The 16,803-nt window shown below is 34.9% G+C and overlaps 1 protein-coding gene across 34 annotated transcripts in view; it reads left to right on the forward strand.

Annotated features, from left to right (window-relative positions):
- MYCBP2 (MYC binding protein 2) overlaps positions 1-16,803 on the forward strand; it is a 193,443-nt gene that overhangs the window by 44,803 nt on the left and 131,837 nt on the right. For 25 of the 34 annotated variants that reach the window (XM_038182409.2, XM_038182484.2, XM_038182684.2 and 22 more), the window contains exons 9-18: positions 802-875; positions 1,992-2,130; positions 2,932-3,008; positions 4,543-4,747; positions 7,168-7,332; positions 7,872-8,030; positions 8,485-8,689; positions 10,666-10,811; positions 12,901-13,002; positions 15,507-15,569. In XM_038182409.2, coding sequence (XP_038038337.1) covers positions 802-875; positions 1,992-2,130; positions 2,932-3,008; positions 4,543-4,747; positions 7,168-7,332; positions 7,872-8,030; positions 8,485-8,689; positions 10,666-10,811; positions 12,901-13,002; positions 15,507-15,569 — 1,335 coding nt within the window. The remainder of the gene's footprint in view (positions 1-801; positions 876-1,991; positions 2,131-2,931; positions 3,009-4,542; positions 4,748-7,167; positions 7,333-7,871; positions 8,031-8,484; positions 8,690-10,665; positions 10,812-12,900; positions 13,003-15,506; positions 15,570-16,803) is intronic. The other 9 variants (XM_038182537.2, XM_038182779.2, XM_072032471.1 and 6 more) reach the window with 1 other exon arrangement.

Consider the following 16,803-nt stretch of genomic DNA (forward strand, 5'->3'; position numbering starts at 1 on the left):
ACTGGAACTTTGTTTAGGTTATTATGCAGGTACTTATACCGTAAAATAGCTGTCCTATAGTATTCTTGGAAGAGGCCTCTTTCCTCTGTGTAATCAATGACTTTACAAGACAGAATCTCCCTTGTTAGTAGCTCCATCAGCAGAGCAGGAAAGAAGAGACTGTATAGGGATGTACCTCTAAACTTGTAGAGAAAGTAGTTGTCTTCTTTTTTTCTTTAATGTGGGCAGAATTCTTTCCCTACCTTTTTTTCTTGGAAGAGGCCAACCTGTTTTCAATAAATGCATGATACATGCAAGTATAAGTCTTACAGTTTTCCACAAAGCACTAGGTTTTCTCCTCATGAACAATGGAAAAACAAACGATGATAAGTTTGGTTCTCTCAGGTTCATTTATTTCTGTAGGTTTTATATGCTGTACTTAGTAAATTTCTCTTAAAGATAATGAACCTTACTTTAAAAAAAAAGTAAGAAACTTACTTTAAAAGTAAAGTAAGAAATTTAGATTACCCCTCACATGTGAATAGTAAATAGTTTTACAATTAAATAGTGGGGTAACCTCTTAACATTTCACACAACAGAAAGAGTTTTAATAACTTGTAAAGGGATGGAGGAGTAATATATGTAATATATAGGTGAGAGAAGAGATACAATAAAAATCATAAAATACCACATGATCAGGCCAGTATGTTCTCTTTGTAGATCTAACTAGAACTCCTGTAGTTAGATTGTTGTGAGAGTAAATTAAGTGGAAGCAGAGAACTCTGTATGTATTAACTAATCAGTGCACTCCATCTTTCACAGATTGTCATACTGAAGGGCAGAATATCCTCTTCACTGACGGAGAATATATTAATCAAATAGCAGCATCCAGAGATGTAAGTGTTATATATGATGGGTAAACTATTTTTCTCTCACATAATTGCTTTATTTTACAAAATGTATACAATTTAATTTTTGCTTAAAGTTTGGCTTTTCTTAGCTAACACAACTAAGGAAGAAATCCATGTAGCTAAAGGTAATGAAAAACTGCCATGCATGTGTATATTCACATAATTGATTTGTGATGGAACATAATTTTTCAGATAAGTTTTAAGAAAAACTTCATCACTCTTTCTGAGTAAAAAAAGTCTTACATTACATAATAATGGCTTTTAAACATGTTCTTCTATAGGGGCTCTGTGGGATAAGCTGCTTTAGTGTAATTTTAATCTTAATTTCATTTCCTGTAATTGCTTTGTTACTTGTTGGAGAATTTCAGACAGACTTAATAGAAGAGGTAGCAAAGATATACTACATCCCAGTAGATTCTGTATGAAAATTGACTACTGGCCAAAACTGTGGAAAAAAGCTGTGAAGTGCGTGCTTTGGTGAGAGGTGAAACTGTATTAGTTGTATGTTTTCTTTGGCAGGCAGTTACTGCATTCACAGTTCTGGACTGGTCACTGTTTACTGCCTGTGAGAAAACTGTAACACACGGATGGAGCAGGGCTAGGGTGGGGCAGGGTAGGCAACAGATACTAGCTAGACATGAATCTGTAAGGAAACCAGTATTAACCAGTTTCCCTATTCAGACAACTTGTTTTTAACATGGCCAGATGAATGTACTTGTAAACAGAAACCTCTTTTAGCTACTATTTAAATCCTTAAACTGCACTTAGAATTTTAAGTTATGAACCAGAAGAAGTTTAGTGCTTAAAATAAGGTTATAAATCATTGTGAAAGCAAGACTTCTGTGGTGAAGTTGGAAGCTAATTATTTCTATATTAATTCACTAGTTTAGTAGCAAATTCGAAATATTTTTAAGGTCTGTCAGATGCTTCTCTTCAGACCATTCTGTTTGCCATTTTCTTCTTTTTCCTCTGTACTAAATGTTACTTTATCTGTGTGCCATCTGATAATTTGCTCTGATCTAGTATAATGCACTTAGACCATGAAAAGTAAATCAGTGTATTTATTGTTCAATGAAACAGTGAATATTTTATTTATTGCAGGATGGTTTTGTAGTGCGAATATTTGCAACAAGTACTGAGCCAGTACTGCAACAGGAACTGCAGCTTAAGCTTGCAAGAAAATGCTTACATGCCTGTGGCATCTCATTGTTTGATCTGGAAAAAGACTTGCACATTATCAGTAAGTCCTGTTCTTTGAAGGTTAATAGTAAGCTAATAATTCAAATAATAAGACTGAAACCCTGCCCTTCCCTTTGTTTGCCTTTATTATATGAGGGAAGGTATAACTCCATTACAAATATCAAGAAGTATGAGGTTTTTGAAACAGCTTAAACACTGCTTGACTCATAGTAAGCCATACAGTCATTTTGAACCACAGTCTTTCTGTCTTTACCAGTATTTTCCTTTAGTTTATAGTTTAAAGTATAGCATTGTTTGAAACTTAGACTTCATCATAGGGCTCACATAACATGTATTTAAGCTGTACAACTCCTTGCTGTGGGTCAGTGTTTATGAAAGTTAAAAGGACTGCTGGCTGGATTCATGGAAAGGAATGCATTGAAAGATAGATACTAACATATTTGAAAACCGCCTTTGTGTCAGAATTTCTGAGATGGTAAACCATTGGTATCTGTGAAGGTAGTTTGGAAAAGTCACTTGGCATCTGCTTTGTTTTTTTTTGGTTTTTTTTTTTTTTTTTTGCTATTTTAGGTGACTGCTTTTGGTAGAACAAAAGGATGTTTGGCTACGTGGACCTTTTGTCTGACCAAGTGCAGTTGCTCTTACATTAGTGTTTTTTTCCTGTTCGAACAACTCCACCATGTCTAGCCCAGTAAGCCTTCTGGCAGCAAAATTTGTTTCACTTGCAGCTTTCTTAGAACCTTTGTTGTTACAAACTCTCCCTGATGGAGTTAAGTCCATTAACTAGTCTGTGGAACTGCCTGGTAAAACTGACTGGTTAACTGCCTTCTTCCTTGCACAGGTACAGGGTTTGATGAGGAATCGGCTGTCCTTGGTGCTGGAAGAGAGTTTGCCCTTATGAAAACTGCTAGTGGAAAGGTATTAAAAATGTTTTGTAATAAACAGCAAGTAAACAGCATCAACATATTTATTTTTTTTTTTTTAAATTTAATTACTATTTTCAACAATTTCTTTTTGCCTTCTTAATATGTTAGAATGAATTTATATGACTATATTTAAATAATTTTTCAGAGTCCTCTTGAAAGGGAAAAATGCAAATAATTATTTGAAAACATAAGTAGATGAAGTTGGAACCCTTGGGTAATTGGTGGCTTTTTTGGTTGAATTTATAGGAGTTTCTACAGTCACTCTTACTTAGAGACAGTGTGGGGTTTTGTTTTAGATTTGAGGGAGAGAGATTACCTTTTATCTACAAATGATGTATTAGCACACTTGCAAAAATCTTGACTTCCTCATGACTTTCCATAAGCAATCTAACAATAGCCACATATGTCTCAGTCTGTTTTTTCAGGTCCTTCAGGCAATTATCATGAAATTTCCCCCATAAGAAGTTTCTCGTTGATTTTAAGTCATTTGATACATTGGTTCTGCTTAGTAGAGACTGTTTTTCAGAGGTGCTTGCACATTCACTGAAATTTAGAAATAGTTTTGCTTACTTTCAGCATGACTTTTTGACATTATTTAATGTGTTTCTATGTCGTTTTGGAAAAGCAATGTTGTTTCACATGTATAAGCATAGATCTTTGTTTTCCTGTGCTCAGACTTTTGTTGCTGTACTGGAATGAAGCTTTGTTATGTTCTCATCACAACAGTGAGACTCATGAAAATGATCACATATAAGCTTAATTACTTTTTCCCAGTAAAATTTAATAATATGAAACCTAGAATTTGGTCAAGCTAGAACTCTTCAGACTATAGGAGGAGACAAATTTTTGATCTTCAGACTAAGATCTCTCCTGAAGTTAAAGTCAGCAAACTTCCTAGTTTTGGTCTCTTAAGTTGTATGTTTAAGCATAAAATACACTGTATAAGACATAATGAAAAATGGCTTTAAGTGCCTACATGTTAACACACCCATTTCATAGTACATACCCATTTCATAGTACTATCCAGAGGAAGTCTTTTGTCCACATCAGTCATTTTGTATTTGTTCAAGTGACAAATTGTGTTTTATGTTACTATTCATGAGCTCACTGCATTTACTGAAAATAAGTTTTATATATATATAAGCATATTAGCATTCATAGAAAATCAGTGATTTTAATTATTTATGTTGTTTTTATACCACATTGCTTTTACAGAGACATTTCTCTTAAATGTTTTTTAATGCTTAGTTTCCTCTTAATAGTTTCTCTTGAACAGTTTCTTCTTGTGTATTTAATTTGTAAAGCCAAACAATTAGATACTAAAACTATCTGTTTCTCAGTAGAATGCATATTTCAAACCAAGTAAAATCTAATTAGGATGTTCCTCTCATTAAATTAAAATTCATAGGTTTAGGATAGAGATAGAGATATCAGAAAAAGTTCCATGTGTTTTGAAATCAGCTTCAAACTGATACATGTTGAAGTGTTGTGGTGTAACTGCAAATGATATACTGTATTTTTCCTAGATTTATTATACTGGCAAATATCAAAGCCTTGGAATCAAACAAGGTGGTCCTTCAGCAGGAAAATGGGTTGAACTACCAATCACGAAATCTCCAAAGATTATTCAGTTCTCGGTTGGACATGATGGTTCACATGCCTTACTTGTTGCAGATGATGGAAGTATATTCTTCACAGGTTCTGCTAGTAAAGGAGAGGATGGAGAATCAAGTATGTATTAGGTTGCTTGGTCACTAGTTGTTAAAAGCTTAACTACTTTTTAATTTCAAAGGAAAAAATTGTTAACATTTTCCAAGAACTTGAAAGCACGCCATCGGTAGAATTATTTTATGTAATAGATACATTTTATAGGAATAGTTTTTGAGAGTTGTATTAAAGTACTTACCACATACTAAGGAGATTTGGGGTATGAGCACATAACTTTGTGAAGTTATGCTTTAAGCAAAAATTGGATGTTTATGAAAACTTGACTCTTGTGAACTTTCTTGTATTTCAGTAAAGTTTTTCAATGACATTAAATATTGCTGGGTTTGAATTTTACCCCAATATACAACCAGCATCACTGTTTCTCTCAGCTAATGATGTTGAACTCATTTTTAGTACAGTTTGGATTCTGTGGTGGGAGTGCTATTTTAATGTTGTTTTGATAAAAGTCAGTCATGTGTTCAGTCAAGAGGCCATGCAGTCTGTCTGGGAATTTGTCTAAAAATCTGAAGACCCAAACTTTTGCCTCTTCGCTGTTGTTTTAGAGAACTTTGTAAATTGGTGTTTGCCAGCAGATGTTTCTCTGTTATGGAGAAATTATAGAAAAATAATACAAAAATAACCTCCAAAATTAAATATTTCACTTTTGGAAACAGACTGTTGTGTTAGTTTGTGTGAGATTTAGGTGGGGTGGGGAATGGTAAAGATTTTAATGGTACTGGATTTTTTGTGCCTCAGTGTAGTCAGTCAGAACTATCAAATTGAAGTCTTTATGCAGTACTAGATGGTTAGAATTTAAAATAGAATTTTAAAATAGATTACAATTGTGTATGTGTGGGGTGTATATATATATATATTGTATATATATATATATTTGTTGTATATATATATACAACATGAGGTTGAACCCAGCATTACCTCAATTAACTGTATAGTAGTTTTACCTTTCAATGAAGTTGTTAACTACAACTCATTGGGCTCCATATGCAAGGTTTGGCCTAACTTATTTTGAAACAAAACATCTATAGCCTAGTGTTACTGTGAAAGACTAACTACACAGAACAGACAGTATTCTCCAAGAATGTATATTTTTTCCCATATGGCATAACTAAAATACAGGCAAGAACATATTATATTATAACATATTTGACACATGTAGAGGGGATTCTTGAATGTGCTCAGGGGACAGAAAGTTAATATTACTCCTGTATAAAAGTCTGTGGATAACAAACATGGTATCAGCCACAGCAACCCTGTAGAGTTTAAAATGCAAATCTACTGAAAATCGCATGGAACGAAATCGTATTGCTTCCTTCAGTAAATTTAGAGTAAATTTAAGAGATTCAATCATTTTGGGCAAAAAGCAGAAATTTTAAGATTTCCTTGGGCAATTATTTGGAAGTTACCTAAAGAGAAATGATTCTTTTTGTTGTATTAAATTAATTACAATTTCAGATGAAACAGAAGTTTAGCACTTTGAAGTAAATTGCTGTCACTGCTTTTGTTTGAGTAAGGGAAATTGAAGTGGACCTCAGCACTAGGTCTTTTTTTCTGGAGAATATGATCAGGAACTTGATCAGGCTATTCTCAGTTCTTTTAAAACTTCAACTCTGTTCAGACTTATGTAGTTGTCTTTGTCAGTCTGTCTTTTGGCTTTGAGTGGCTCAAACTTTACAATTTTTTTCCGATTTCTTTTAAACCTAGGTAGGAAGATTGGTTTTCTGCCTGCAAAGTGCATGTACACGTTCTCTATAGAGAATGTTAACTGTTAGCAATTAAAGGTAGCTCACAGTACTCTGACTTGGGTGAACGTTCATAGGCAGGAATAGTAGCTGTTAATTGGTCTTTAGCCATTCTTTTATCGTTTTGTTTAAGAACAGAGTGCAAACAATCTTTTTGTTGTTGTTGTTGCTGTTGTTTTTTAATAATTCTTAGTACTTCTCTTTTCTCCTTTGAGGAATCTGTTAAGACTCAACTGTTTTTAAACATCATTTTAATAAACAGATAATTTAATATTTTTCTTTAGAAAATAACAACAAAACTTTTAATTGTATAGCTTACTTTGCATATATTGTCACATATTTTTCTGAGGTGGCACTGAAGACTTTTTAGTAATTTTGTGCTTTTTTTGCACTACATACTGGTTTGTAAACCTCACGAAGCATGAGGTTAGTTCAGTGTATATATAATAAAAAAAACCAAACAAACATGAAGGTTCATTACTGAAAGATACCAACTCATGACTTCTTTTTGCAATTGAATTTTTAGAGAGAAGCCAGTGCAATCCAACAAAAATTAGACCAGGAGATCATATAGATGGATTTTTTTCAGTAGCAATCTGAAAACTAAGCCCTATTTATATAAAAGATGTTATTATGCATTCAGAGCTTTCTTGAAAAATAACTTGTAATTTAATTTATTTAAAGCTAAAAGCAGACGGCAGTCAAAACCATATAAGCCTAAAAAAATCATCAAAATGGAAGGAAAGATTGTGATATCTACAGCTTGCAATAATGGAAGCAGTTCTGTGATTTCAAAAGATGGAGAACTGTACATGTTTGGAAAAGATGCCATTTACTCTGATAGTACAAGTAAGCTAATATTTGTCTTTTAAATGATTTCTCAAGTAGAGTAATTTAAATTAGTTTGAAGTTTTTTACCTGTGGAAATGATGTTTGTATGTTTCTTACTCTCGTAATGAATTTCTGAATTGCTGCTGATTCAGCCAGATATGACAGAAAGATAGAAAGACGAGACTGTTTCCTTAAGTTCTGTAAAAATATATAGGGACATACTCCACCAGGGACAAACTCCCAAATGAATGCATCCAGTAAGGGAAAAGAATTAAAATCAGTTTTGTTCTTAATATGACATTAATTGTTTTTCAAAATTAGTGATTTGGAGCAGGGCTTAGTTTGCTTCTGGCTTTTTTCTTTTTGCAGGAGACATAATCTAGAACTAATTCTCTTTTCACTTCTTACTCTAGCACTTGTTTTGCTTATCCATTATTCTTTTCCGTTACTGTTAATTTAAAAGTTGTCAGTACTCATTAATAATTGTGTAATATTGCAGAAGTTTTCATCTCTGGTAGAAAGTGCAATTTATCACTCAACTGCTCTGTGTCATGTAGGTTTAGTAACAGATTTGAAAGGACACTTTGTGACTCAAGTAGCCATGGGCAAAGCTCACACCTGTGTATTAATGAAAAACGGAGAAGTTTGGACATTTGGCGTAAATAATAAAGGACAATGTGGAAGAGACACAGGCTCCATGAGCCAGGGAGGAAAAGGTGAGGAACCTAGATTTTTCCTTTTGTTTTTTGTGCTGGAAAATATCACAAGTAAAAAAACATAACCATATTTATTTAAAATATAATTCTAATACTAAAGCTTAAGCACATACTGTGTACTTAAAAACCAAAATAAAACAAAAAACAAAAAACCAGGCATGCACAAATGCACATGCACACAAACTTTTATTTTGTTTGCAAAAAAGCTTTTCTTTAAAAACAACTGAATAAAAACAAGCCTCATTATTCCTTTTCTTAGTTGTGAAGGCTAAATACATGCACCAGCTCACGCTTGGAAAAGTTTCAGAGGTGTCATTGTGCTGACTGAGCATATAAATCAGGCATTTGTAGTTGTTCCTTTTAAAATCTGATCTGTGAGTGTTCTTCAGATCTTTTTCAGTAGCCATTGCTGAGCTCTGAAAACAGCTGTTTATTCTTTCAATATCCCAATTAGGTTTTGGAGTTGAGAACATGGCAACAGCAATGGATGAAGATCTAGAAGAAGAACTGGATGAAAAAGATGAGAAGTCCATGATGTGTCCTCCAGGCATGCATAAATGGAAGCTGGAGCAGTGCATGGTGTGCACTGTATGTGGGGATTGCACAGGCTATGGAGCTAGCTGCGTTAGTAGTGGCCGTCCTGACAGAGTTCCTGGAGGGTAAGCAGACGTAAGGAAATAGACTTACTGTAGTGGGTTGAACAGGTAAAGCATGTGTTGAATTCAAACTGAGCTGTTGTGTTCTTAAACTTCAATGTAAGATAATATATTCAAACAGGTATGTGCTTTTAAAATCAAAAACAAGTGATTTTTTTTGTAAATAGCTTGTAATGGTTGGAGCTTATTTAAATGCTTTAAAAAATTTTCTTTAGGATATACCTTTTGTTTTACTGGAAGCTGTTGAATCTGAGTAACAGTATAGGTTGTCTCTTGACAAACATGTCACTTGAAAGGCACTTAGAGAACAAAGCTATTATCAGACGTAGTCAACATGGGTTCATGAAGGAAAAGTCGTGCCTTAGTAATTTGATCTTGTGCGATAATGTCACCCGCTTAGTGAATGAAGGGAAGGAGGTGGATGTAATCTTTCTGGGTTTCAGTAAGGCCTTTGCTACTGCCCCTCACAGTGTCATTCTGGGTAAATTGTCCAGCTGTGATTTGAACAAGTTCATGCTCTGAACCTGTTCACCACTCACCGAGTGCTGAACTGGCTGAACAGCAAAACTCAGAGTCGTAGTGAATGCGACTACGTTTGGCTGTCGTCTGGTCACCAGCGGTGTTCCCAAGAGCAGAATTCAAGGGCCAGTTCTGTTCAATTTTATCGATGATCTGGACACAGAAGCTGAACATGTTCTTAGAAAGTTTGCTAAGGATGCTGATACTGAACTGGGAGGTGCTGTTGACTCTGGAGGGATGAGAGGCCTTACAGAGGGACCTAGACAGAGTGGAGCATTGGACAGTCAGCAACAAAGGAAAATGCTGGGTTCTGCACCTGGGACAGAGTAATGCTGGACAAAGGTACAGACTGGGAGATGAGTGACCAGAGAGCAGCCCTGCAGAAAGTGGTCTGAGGGTGCTGGTTGACAGCAGGCCCTACATGAGCCAGCAATGTGCCTTGGCAGCCAAGAGAGCAAACCACATGGCGAGCCAGTCAAAAGAGGTGGTTCTCCTGCCACATTTAGCATTGTTGTGGCCTCATCTTGAATATTGCATACAGTTCTGGACCCTACAATATAAAAATGGTGTCAAGATACTTGAGTGTGTCCAGAGGAGGGCAGCAAAGCTGATAACAGTGCGGGAAGGCACGGAGAGGCTGAGGACACTTGGGTTGTCTAGTTTGGAGGAAAGGAGGCTCAGAGGTAACCTCGTTGCCCTCTGCATCTTCCCGAGGAGGGGAAGTGGAGAAGGAAGTGCTGGCCTCTTATTTGTGGTAACCAAGGATGTGCAGTGAGGGAATGGCACAAAGCTGCGCCAGGAGAAGTTGAGACTGGACATTGGAAAAATGCTGTGATGTTGGTCAAATGCTGGTTTGACCCAAGCACCTAGCAAGGTGCTTGATTGCCAAGGCCTGTCAGTGTTCAGGAGGCTTTTACATAATGCCCTTATTAATATGCTTTAAGTTTTGAGTAGTTCTAAAGTGGTCAGTCAGGCTGTTGGACCTAATGATCTGTGTAGGCCCCTTCCAATTGAACTATTGTGTTTTACTTACAGAGATGTTGGCTACGGGATAACCTTTCTTTGTCCTATGATGGAAGATTTTATCTTGGTCTTCCATTTGATTTTATCTGTTCCTTCAGGTTTGAGCAACATAAAGGACCACTGCTTTGCACATTGCCATTACTTTCTCCAGCATTGCATGTGCTCACTGTTTCCCTGTTTGTGTTTTCATGTAGTGTGCATTTAATTAAATGAAGAAACATTACACTGAGAAGTCAGTACAGGTGTGTATCGTCAGTGTATGCTCCCAGGCACCGTGCAACAGCATCTAGGATTTAAACTAGTCATACTTTTTGTTTTTCTTGGGAAGAATTAAGTTATTAGTTTGTTCTGTCTGTGAGCATGTATGTTTTAATTACCAAGGCATCAATAATGCATGAGGATTAAAGGTGTTGATAAAGCAACTCTGTTTGCTGCAGAATCTGTGGCTGTGGCTCAGGTGAGTCGGGCTGCGCTGTATGTGGCTGCTGCAAGGCGTGTGCTAGAGAACTGGATGGCCAGGAGGCAAGGCAAAGAGGAATCCTTGATGCTGTAAAAGAGATGATACCTTTAGATCTCTTACTGGGTAAGTGATATGAAATTAGGAAGATTACTTTTTTTTTTTTTTATCTTACTACGATTTTTTATTTCCAGTTGAAGTGTTTTTTTTTTTCATTTGTTTCCTTTGATACTTCTGTTTGTACTCTTTAAATAAATCAGTTTTATTGCTGACTTTTGAAACCTGAGTTGGAATAACAGGTTAGTGTAGAAATAGGTGTTCTTTTCAGTTAATACTTTTGCTTGCATTTTAATTTTTTTTGTGTTGTATGATAAAAACTTTACCATGCAGTTCTTTCCTTGCAACTTCTGGACTTACATGGTAATTTTAGTATAATAATGTTAAAATGGATAAAATATAACTTATCAGACAGATTTATTTACTGTTACTGTAGAAAAGTGGGATCATTCTGGTAAGTGAAATGTTTCAAATTTTCCTTTACTATGGATACGAGTGTGCCATTTTGACCTGTGTGGTTAGGATACTTAAGGCTGATCCTACAAAGTTGTTCTTTCCCATTTTTGATAACCTGAGTTTTTCTGTAATCTTATCATTTTTGGAGACAGGCAAAAGATGGGAAATATAATTTCTTGAAATTAGATTTTTTTGGAGTAGGTATGTTGCCAGGAGTATGGAAATTACTGAAAAATGCATATGCACATGAGGAACACCACCTTAAGTCTTTCCTTATTCTAAGATCTGTTATAACAGCATTTTTAATATTGTATTCTCTGTATTTGCATCTAGGCAGTTAGAGATTTTAGGAGATTTTGCTAGGTCCAACTTTTCTTCCTTATTTCTTTTTTTTTATATGTATTTTTTATATATATTCTTTCTTCCTCTTTTTTTTTAGATTTAAGGTAGAGGTCTTAATCCTGCATAGAAGTAGTATCTGGTATAGGAAAGGAGCGCAAAACAATCATATGCTTAAGTTAAAATATTTGTGCATCTCATCAATTTTTTTTTATCTTTTTTGAAAAGTAGCCATCGAAAATCTCATGCTATAATTTGAATGTGAGGTTTTTTCCACATAAAAGTTAACTGGAGTGTTTCTCTTGATAAGTTATTCTAACACTAAAGACCCCCTAGTGTTACAGAAGTAGATTTATGCTGTATTGCACTGACAGTGAATGTAACAACAGCATCTCTGCTTACCAGCTCTATTTTCATGCATGACCAAGGATGAGTTAAGGTTTTTATGTTTACCCCTGCTTTGCTAACTCCTCTCCTAGCAGGATAGATAGCTCTTGGTCCTGTGTTGGGCTTGGCATAGTTTAAGGTGAGGGCATTGAATTGATTGACTCACATTTGCCTGGAGAAAAGTGACAGTGCTTCATGGTGCATTCTGTTTTATCTGATGTCAGGGGCACAGTTCATATATGTACATAAAATTGCTACAGTTTCCTGAAGAAACATTGAAGAAAGGCAGTGCAAACAGCAGTTCTGTTTTTGTGTTCATTCAAGGTGATCCATAGCACAAAAGTGCTTATCAGTACCTTTTGAATTCATATTAAATTAGCTAGCTGTTAAATAAGTCAGGATTTACATACAGATATATTCTGTTAAAGTAATCACGTTTGTAAAGACAGAGCATATGGCGCTAAAGCATTCTTAACCATGTTTTAAAAACATTTTAAATAGATCAGATATTTTTATAGTTTAAGTGATTTGTGTTTTAAAATATTGACATTTAATTTTATGATTTTTTATGTTTGTCATTTGTGTTTATGTTTGTTAATAAACCTTTCTGATTTTTTGGGGGGAAATACTGCAATAACTATGATAACAGATAACTAACTATAAATATGTAATATGCCTGATAAAAATAACTATTTTTTTTTTAATTACTAAATTTAAAAATTGCTAAATATTAATCAGTAATTTTGAAATTGTGGCAGATTCATGAAAATCAGAAAATTCAGAGAAAAGGCCTAGTACTCTTAAGAAATATTGCTCATCTCTTTTTTTTTCTTTCTTTCTAAATATTTTGTAAGAGCCATATAAGGGGCAGGTAGGAAGTTTTCTTCAGTTTCCATTTACTAAACTTCCACTGAGGTTTATTACTCTCCTAATATGTAAAACTATCTTTAAAAATTGTTTCATTTTCTTAATGTAGCTGTCCCTGTTCCTGGAGTTAATATTGAAGAACACCTTCAGTTACGGCAAGAAGAAAAGCGGCAGCGTGTAAACAGGAGACATAGATTGGAAGAAGGAAGAGGTAAGTGACTTAACGATGAGAGGCTCGAATAGTCTAAGCAAACTTACTCTGTTTTCTAAGAATGGATATTAACTAATTTTGCTAAGTAGGCTGATAGAGTAATCAAACACAAATCAGAACATAAAAAACTAACTTATGTTATTTAGCCTTCTTTAGGAAAATTGGGAGAAGTCTATGCATTTGTTAATGTGCATTCATTAAAATTTCAATGGTGAAGAGTAGCATTTGGTATTAATATTCAAGTTTCACTTTTGTTGTTTCAAAATTGAATAATAATTATTTACTGTGAATGCTTAAACTGTCTTTATACAGAAAGATTTATACAGAAAGCTTGTCCAGTGCTCATTTTCTATTGTATGAATTATTTATTATAAATTATTAATGACCTTTTGTACTACAATAGTAGACAAAATTTCTTGTTTTATAAAATGAAATTTTCTTTATTTGAATAGCCTGAAATGATCCAATACACTGATGAAATTAAACAAAAAACACTCGATCATTTCAAAATTTTACCGCTTTTTATATTACCGACCTCAGGAATTATTGCTGATATTCTAAACAAACAGACTGTGTTTAAACAAGTTTTCAGCGCTGTTCTTTTTTAATATATCTCAGAATCTTAATCTGTTAATTAATTAAAGTTGAGAGATTTTAGATTGATAGAACTCATAATATTTTACTGAAGCATGCTGATGTAGTTGCTAATATTATTCTACACTGGGGAGAGGAACAGTTTTATTGAAATTATATGTTGTTTAAGCTTCTGCTGTGTTAGTAATGCTACATTTTGATTCTGTCACTAATGTCTGATTTGTATTTTTTAAAAACAACTCCTTTTAAGATTGTTAGGTTTTTTTTTCCTAAGATATAATGTACATTGTGATCAAACTTGTTTCTTAGAGTCCAAGCCAGTGAACCTTGTGGAGCAACTTTTAGTTTTATTTCATTTGCTTGTAAGAAATTACTAGCATTATCACAAGTAAGGAACAAGGAAAAGAGAGCCTACAGATCTGGAGGATAACAGAAAATTTATTTTTCTTTGAATCTTTGCAATTAATTTTAGCTTTGAGGTGGAGAGGGGGAAGCCTTTATTTTTTTCTCTGTCATGCTGGACCTGCGTGCTGCTGTCAAATATTACAGACGGCTAATGACACCAAAGCGTCTCAGAAAGGTAATAGTGACAGAGCTGGAAAGTGAATTTTCAGTTGGCGGAAAGGGGAAGACAAGCAGAGCTAACCAGAGCAGCTCGTCCCTTTGTATGCCGTGTGTCTCTTAAAAATGTTCTGAATTTAAGTCTCAGATGATAGATATTAGGCATGTGTTGTTATTGTTGGTTTGATAGGTGTAGTGGGCTGTAGTTAAAGTGATGTTGCTGGAGAGCTTGTTGCATGCATCCACATTATCTGAATCAAAGAGCACTGACGTTGCATAGCTCTGTGTATATTGAAGGTAGCGGGTATGTCTAGTTGGAAGAGTGGAGATTAATGTCCTGTTTCAGTTCAGAATGACTTAAGCGATTAGGCTGGGAATAGTGTTTCATGAATACGTAGAGAAATCTTGATTTATACAATCAAGTGTTAATTAGATGAAAAATTTGGTGTTTTGATGCTTATCCATCCAAATGCTGTAGTTTTCCATTAATAGGTGGAAAGAAAAGCACTGTTCTTGAGAAGTGATGTTACTCTTCCGTTTTCATGAGAGAGACTGGGAACATTTAAATGCTGATTGGAATACTTGTGTTGGTGTGCAAAATGTTTTGCAACCTGAAAAAACCTAGTTATACTAATTTTAAAACAGAATAAGCAGGCTGCTTAGTATACCCAGAAGTTTTAATATTTGTGGATTTTTACCTGAACAAATCCTCACGAGCTGAAATAGCTATTCATCAAGCCCAAAGGAAGGTTTTAACCTTTCACTTCTCTGAAAACTTCGGTTGATTGCTTAAAGGCCAGGTTAGCTCTTGTAGAGGCCTTCCTTCAGGTAGGTAGGATTTTGTTAGGATTATGATTTCGGTGTTTCGGGTGTTAAAGTGTGGTATTTGCTATCTTATGCAAGATCAGGGAGAAACCAAGCATGGATAGCTTCTTGTGTAGGTAAAGAATAGCATCCATCACTGAATGTTGCTGATCACTCTTCAGTTACGTGTAGTGAGTGACCTTTATTCAGTACAAATATTCTCTCAGTAGATCTTCAAAGTCTTGTAGACAAGATGACTCTGAAAACTTTGTAAGTGAATATGGGAATATTTCATTCCAAAAACAAAGAAAGCACACAAAAAAGAAACCCCTCACTCCTCTCCTGCTGAATGTGTTGAAATAGGAGTCAGTTGGAGGAAAAAGGCGTAAGAGTATTTGAAGAGTACTACCAGTATCGGAAGTAAACTGATTTCCACATTGCAAGTTTCAAGTTGTCTAATTTGTGCTCCTTTAACAGAAAAAAAAGCAGCTTTATTCTTTTTGAAATGTACACTTAGAATGTCTCCAAATTTACTTTTGTTACAGTTACTTACCTCTGTAACAGTGCTGCATTGGAATTAAGGGAGAAATTGAAGGCTATGTCTACAGGTATAATCATTTAACTCCTTTAAGAGGTCTGTTGTGGAGGATGATGAGTATGCTTAACTTCATTTGCATTGTTCAACAAACATGAAGTGTGAATTTCAGCATTTTGGGATGAAAAAGTAGTTGTCATTGGTAGCTGTAATACGAATGGCCTAGTTAAATGTTACTGTGTTTTCAGTCAAGAGCAGTTAATTCCACATCTTTCAACAGCTTCCAAATCAAAGTAGTCTGTCAGTGTTGTAATGTACAGGGTTTACGTGCTGTTTAGCAGCACCACTTGGAGTGGTTAGTAACTTCAGAAATTTTTGCTGTTTAAACTGAAGGCTTCTTTTTTATTTTTTTATTTTTTGTCTCAAAATGACAGCCACAATAGATTAGATGATACTTGCCAGAATAGAATTGCAATTAGTAAATCGTTAGTAAGTCTACAATCAGTTGATATTTTTCTTTCACTCAAGAAAGAAGTTTTATTTTAGCGACACATTAGAGCCTTAAAATTAGCAATGGAAAAGTGTTTCAGTCTCTGTTAATACATTTAGTATTTGAAAAAAAAAGTTAAGAGTTCCTTAGCCTTGGTTAAATTCCTCTGGACTTTTCAGTGCAGCAAGTAGTGCAGTACGTTCACTTGGCCATTTTGCTTCCTTTTGGTCACGGTGTTAGAGCTGCTTCACTCAGCTTCTAGCTCAGTGGCTGTGGGGCAAGACCAGTGAAGAAGGCTTAAAGGCTTAAAATCAATTCCACATTTTTCAATCTTGTATATGACCTTTTGAGAAATTTAGAAGCTGCTATAAATACAGATGGCTATGCTAATAGACATCTAATATCCCAATATAATGATTGATGGATTTGTATCAGCTTTTCACTGTCTTTCAAAATCTGGTGAGAAGCCGGTGTACAATACTGTACCATACAAATGTTTGTTGTTTTTTTTTCAAGCTGTTTAGGGGGCTTGATGGGAGTGGTAAGAGGTGAATGTAGAAGTAGTTGCAATGTCTTCTTTCCCCTGCTAATGAGGAAGTTTTGTATGTTAGGACATTCAGAACACGGTTAGACTGTTTTTCCATTCCTGTCAAACACCGGTTGTCTAGTCTCGAGGATATTAAGGTATGCCTTAATGGACTCATTGCACACTAAATGTAACAAAGCTGAGATTACCATTTTATGAGTGAGCTAATCTGGAGAGCTGTCCCTGCATTTTTTTCAGGTTGGGATTTGAAGTAATAGAAGTAGAAACTCA

This window comes from Anas platyrhynchos, chromosome 1 (assembly GCF_047663525.1).
Source record: "Anas platyrhynchos isolate ZD024472 breed Pekin duck chromosome 1, IASCAAS_PekinDuck_T2T, whole genome shotgun sequence".
Classification (NCBI taxonomy): domain Eukaryota; kingdom Metazoa; phylum Chordata; class Aves; order Anseriformes; family Anatidae; genus Anas; species Anas platyrhynchos.